The sequence below is a fragment of the Neophocaena asiaeorientalis genome, unplaced genomic scaffold (genome assembly GCF_003031525.2).
Source record: "Neophocaena asiaeorientalis asiaeorientalis breed wild unplaced genomic scaffold, Neophocaena_asiaeorientalis_V1.1 scaffold489, whole genome shotgun sequence".
NCBI classification, from domain to species: domain Eukaryota; kingdom Metazoa; phylum Chordata; class Mammalia; order Artiodactyla; family Phocoenidae; genus Neophocaena; species Neophocaena asiaeorientalis.
In genome coordinates this window covers 3,434,448-3,439,006 of record NW_020174791.1, presented here as the reverse complement: position 1 = coordinate 3,439,006, position 4,559 = coordinate 3,434,448, and the positions used below count along the sequence as shown (strand labels likewise).

The 4,559-nt window shown below is 68.7% G+C and overlaps 2 protein-coding genes across 10 annotated transcripts in view; one reads left to right on the top strand and one right to left on the bottom strand.

Moving 5' to 3' along the window:
- The first annotated feature begins 1,645 nt into the window (after positions 1-1,645).
- Positions 1,646-3,228, top strand: MMP23B (matrix metallopeptidase 23B). Its single transcript, XM_024760254.1, is given in 7 exon segments — positions 1,646-1,804; positions 2,153-2,289; positions 2,360-2,499; positions 2,565-2,736; positions 2,738-2,775; positions 2,851-2,977; positions 3,054-3,228. Coding segments are annotated over 7 exon segments (948 nt in total).
- A 927-nt stretch (positions 3,229-4,155) lies between these two features.
- CDK11B (cyclin dependent kinase 11B) overlaps positions 4,156-4,559 on the bottom strand; it is a 12,436-nt gene continuing 12,032 nt past the window's right edge. For 6 of the 9 annotated variants that reach the window (XM_024760240.1, XM_024760236.1, XM_024760237.1 and 3 more), the window contains one exon: positions 4,156-4,559. In XM_024760240.1, the coding sequence (XP_024616008.1) occupies positions 4,406-4,559 (154 nt within the window). In that variant the 3' untranslated portion in view covers positions 4,156-4,405. The other 3 variants (XM_024760235.1, XM_024760239.1, XM_024760241.1) reach the window with 1 other exon arrangement.

The window sequence follows — 4,559 nt, the reverse complement described above, 5'->3', positions numbered from 1 at the left end:
TTTGCGCCTGGTTGCCTGCCTGGGGTGGGGCCGTGGGTCCCCCACCCCGGACCATCCCGACCTGGCCTCTTCCGCCGTTGGCCCGGCGCTGGGCTCTGCGCTTCGGCCAGAGGCCCCGCCTGGCCCCTCCCGACCTGCGTGTCCTGCTCTTCTTCCCGGGACTCACGGGTCCAGAGTCCTGCCAGGATCCCGGTCTCTGGGCCAGAAAGGATGGGGCCCGGGCTCGCGGTGTCGTCCAAGAGCACTGGTTGGACCGAAACCCCAGCAGCGCCTCCTCCCTGCGCCTGGGGCGGGCTGTGGAGACTACAGACTTTGGCCAAAGCAGAACCCGGTCTCGTGGCGGGCTGTGCAGTCCTAGCTAAGCGGGGAGTTGGGCGAGGCCTCTGATTCGAGCCAGAAGCCCCGGCAGGGTTTCAGGACCACTGAGTGGGGGAGGTGGAACACGGACCTGGGGAGTAGGGCAGGGCACAGGACAGAGACGGTCGGTTTGTCGGCGCAAACGTTTAGCCATGGGGGCGGCGGGCACTGCCCTGGTCTGGGCCCCGCGGCCGGGCGCTTTCCAAGAACCACCGAAGTGCTCCCCCGGAGCCTCAAGGCTGCCAGCCAACCACTTGGCGCTGACCCCGCTGGCCCGGCGCGCCACTGTCACTCTGGGCTCAAGGCCTGGGTGGAGAAGGGGGAGGGCCAGACCCCCTCCCCTCCCCGCCCCCGCGCCTTCTCTGGCTCGGCCCAGCCCCCACCCCATCTCCCCTCCCCCTGGCCGCTCCGCCCCGGCGGGAGGCCCGTCCCACCCAGGATCCCGGTTCCCCAAGCCCAGAGGCGCCCTCGCCTACATCCCGCCTGTCTTAGCTCCTCAGTCAGGCATGACCTGAAAGTCGTCCCGTCGAGTCTTCCGCCCCCATAACACCCGGTGCCCCAGCCCCAACCCAGGACCGTTCAGACTTAGGCCCTGCGCGCACTCGGCAGGCAGCGCCTGCTGGGGATTCCTGCGGCGCCCCCCCACCCGCTCCCCCGCCCCTTGTGCGCTGTCCCTGTCACCCTCCATGGGTCCTTCCGCTGGCCCCTGCAGGTCCTCCTCCCTCCTGGCACCCCAAGCCTTGCTCCGCAGGCGCCTCCTTCTCCCTCTTCCTCAGCCCGGTACTCATTTGCCACGTCCCCTCCCGTCGCATCCCTCCCCTCTCGCGGGGTCCCTGTCAGCCAGCGCCTGCAGGGGACTTGTCCCGAGCTGGCCAGGATGCAGGTCCCACTGCCGGGTCTCATCCGGTGTCCAGGGGGACTCCGTTGGGGAGAAAAGCTGCCAAGTCAGTCAACTCTCAGCGAGTTTGGGGACCCGGCTGACCACTCCTGCCTAAGCCCAAGCCCCCGGTGTCCGTCCCTTCCCTGGCGTCCAGGGCCCTCCTCGCAACACCACCCCCACCCCCGCCAAGTGACCCCGCCCAGTTGGCCCTGCCCAGGCCACCGCCACCGACCCACAGGCCCGGGTCCCCGCACCCCAGGCTGGAGGTGTCGGGGGTGCTCCCGACAGCAGGCGGCCAGCTGGTTCCCTTCGGGGCAGCCGCGCGCCCTCCCCCTCAGGGCTGTACCCCGAGCCGCCGCCGCCGCGCTGCCCCGCCGCCTGAGCCCCGACAGCGATTCCGCAGGCGCCATGGGCCGCGGGGCCTGCGTCCCCTCAGCGGCGTCGGGGGCCCACGACCGGGCCCGCCTTCTCGGAGCCGTGCTGGGCGCGCTGTGCCTCCTCCCCACGCTCGTGCTGCTGGCCCGGCCGGGGGCCCTGGGGAACCGGCCCGTGGCGAGCGCAGCGCAGGTGAGAGCGGGCGCGGGAGCGGGCGAGTCGGCCCCGGCTGACCGTCCGGGCCTGAGTCGGCGAGTCCGCGTCCGTTGAAGGGGGGGGGGGGGGGCAGCATCTGCCGGCAGCTCCGCCCACTGCGACCTGGCCTGTTTTTAGTAACGTTTTTCTTTCTGGTTGTTAAGTAGCCCTGGCTCGGGGTGGAAAACCAGAAAATGCCGAAAGACAAAGGGGTCCCTCCCCGGAGAGAGCGCCAGCGCTCCCTGGAGCGCGCGCCCTCCCATCCTTCGAGGTCCATTTCCTCGTGGCTTGGGGCTTGGGGACAGTCCCTGCTGCCTCCCCACGGGGCACTTGCTTCCCTCGAAGGGAGATGCTGTGCCCCCGACCGCGGGTGTGCTCACCACCCCAAGCCTTGGCCCGCCGCAACCCCCAGCGCCCCGCAGACGCCGCTACACGCTGACCCCGACCCGGCTGCACTGGGACCACTTCAACCTCACATACAGGTGCGACCCTGGCCCTGAGTGGGGGGCGGTGCTGCCTGGCTGCCACCCCTGACCATGACTCCCACCCCAGGATCCTCTCTTTCCCGAGGAACCTGCTCAGCCCCAGAGAGACCCGGCGGGGCCTGGCCGCCGCCTTCCGCATGTGGAGTGACGTGTCCCCCTTCAGCTTCCGCGAGGTGGCCCCCGAGCAGCCCAGCGACCTCCGCATAGGTGGGCGCCGTGCCCCCAGTCCCCGCCCCGTCCCAAGGCCCCCTTTCAGCCCCGTGCTCCTGCAGGCTTCTACCCGGTCAACCACACGGACTGCCTGGTCTCCCCGACGCACCACTGCTTCGACGGCCCCACGGGCGAGCTAGCCCACGCCTTCTTCCCCCCGCACGGCGGCATCCACTTTGACGACAGCGAGTACTGGGTCCTGGGCCCCACACGCTACAGCTGGAAGAAAGGTGACGCCGGCCTGGCCTCCCGTGGGGCTCGCACCACGGGCGGGCACAGCGGGAGGGCTTTGCGGGGGAGGGGGGTGGTACTGATGTGGCCTCCGCCCCCCCCACCCCGTACGAGCAGAGTTCCCCTTCCCCACGGTGGCTGCCACCGCACCGCCCCCCAGGACCAAAACCCGGCTGGTGCCCGAGGGCAGGAATGTGACCTTCCGCTGCGGCCAGAAGATCCTCCACAAGAAAGGCAAAGTGTAGTGAGTGACCCTGCCTGGGCGCCCGAGGGTGGGCGGGGGACTCGGGACCCTGCCCAGCCCTCCGCCCTCCCCGCAGCTGGTACAAGGACCAGGAGCCCCTGGAGTTCTCCTACCCCGGCTACCTGGCGCTGGGCGACGCGCACCTGAGCATCATCGCCAACGCCATCAACGAGGGCACCTACACGTGCGTGGTGCGCCGGCGGCAGCACGTGCTCAGCACCTACTCCTGGCGCGTCCGCCTGCGGAGCTGAACGCCGCCCGCAGGGCTGAGGACGCTGATAAAGCACTTTCTCTCTCAAGTCTCCTGGCCCTTTCTTGGGAGGGCGGGCGGCCAGTCTTGGCCCACGGGGTACGGAGCCTGCAGCCAGCTCTTGCAGGGAGGATGCCGTCCACAGAGACAGGCCGAGAAGGGCTGCTCCAGGCCGGGCCTGGAACAGCGGGTAACCCGAGGCCCAGGTGCCAGCAGCATCATCGGGGCCAGCGCGCTGAGCCAGTGGGGCCGGGGGTCTCGCGTGGGCTCAGGGCTGGGAAGGGGGTGGGCCCTGTGGCTGCAAGGCCTCCCTGAAGGGAGCAGGGTGAGCGCGGGCAGCGTGTGTGTGTCGGGGAGGCTGGCGGTGCCCGCAGGAGGAACTAGCTCGGTGCAGCTGGGGGCCCCGGGCAGTGACAAGTCCCCTTCTGCCCAAGCGACACTGTGTCCAGCCGGACCAGTAGCTGGAGGACCCGCGGGCTGCAAAGAGCTGAGCCCACGGAGACTGCCTTTCACCCCTCTCTCCTTGAGTGTAGGGGCTGGGGCTCCCCCCGCACCCCGGGGAGGCCCAGGACCCAGCACAGGACCAGCCACTTAAAGAAGGAAATGCCAGACCTTTTCTCCAAGAATATTTTACTACATCTTAAAGCACGTAACCACCTTGTACAAAAACCCGCTGTGGCTGCGAGCTCGCACGCCTGGCTCTGGGGCCCTGGGTGAGAGGCAGGAAGGTGCTGGAGCAGCAGCCTGAAGATTAAGAAGTACCAAACCCCCCGCATCTCTGTTCCCAGTCATGGCCAGCACCCGACTGGGGTGGCCGCCAGTGGTCACCGTGGCTGAGTGTGTGTGTGTGTGTGTGTGTATGGATGCCCGCCCTCTCCTCGCAGGGCAAGTCCGATACATCTGAAAAAACACAGCCTTTCCTCCCACGGCAAGGAAAACGTGATTTAATTCTACAAATTTACAAACCAAGATAAAGTGAAAACATGGAGAACCCCACGAGGCCAGCAGCCAGTCCTAGACTTGAGGTCGCGTCCACGGCAGCCCCGTGGCAGTGGCGGCACCTGGTCAGGGCAGGACGGGGGTCTGGACCCAGACGCCGCCTCCAGTGTCTGCCGCTGTCCCAGGTGGGCCTCAGCGGTTGGCGCTCCCCAAGGTGGGTCCGGGGTCAGCTCTGAGCCTTAGAACTTGAGGCTGAAGCCTGGGCCCGCGGCCGAGGCCCCCTGGTTCGTGGTTGTGAGGTGGAAGCCCGTCTCCTTCAGGTCGTCGTCACCCTGTGGACACAGCAGCTTCGTGGGGCCCCAGCCGGGCCAACCCCGCCTTGGGGACCCCGCT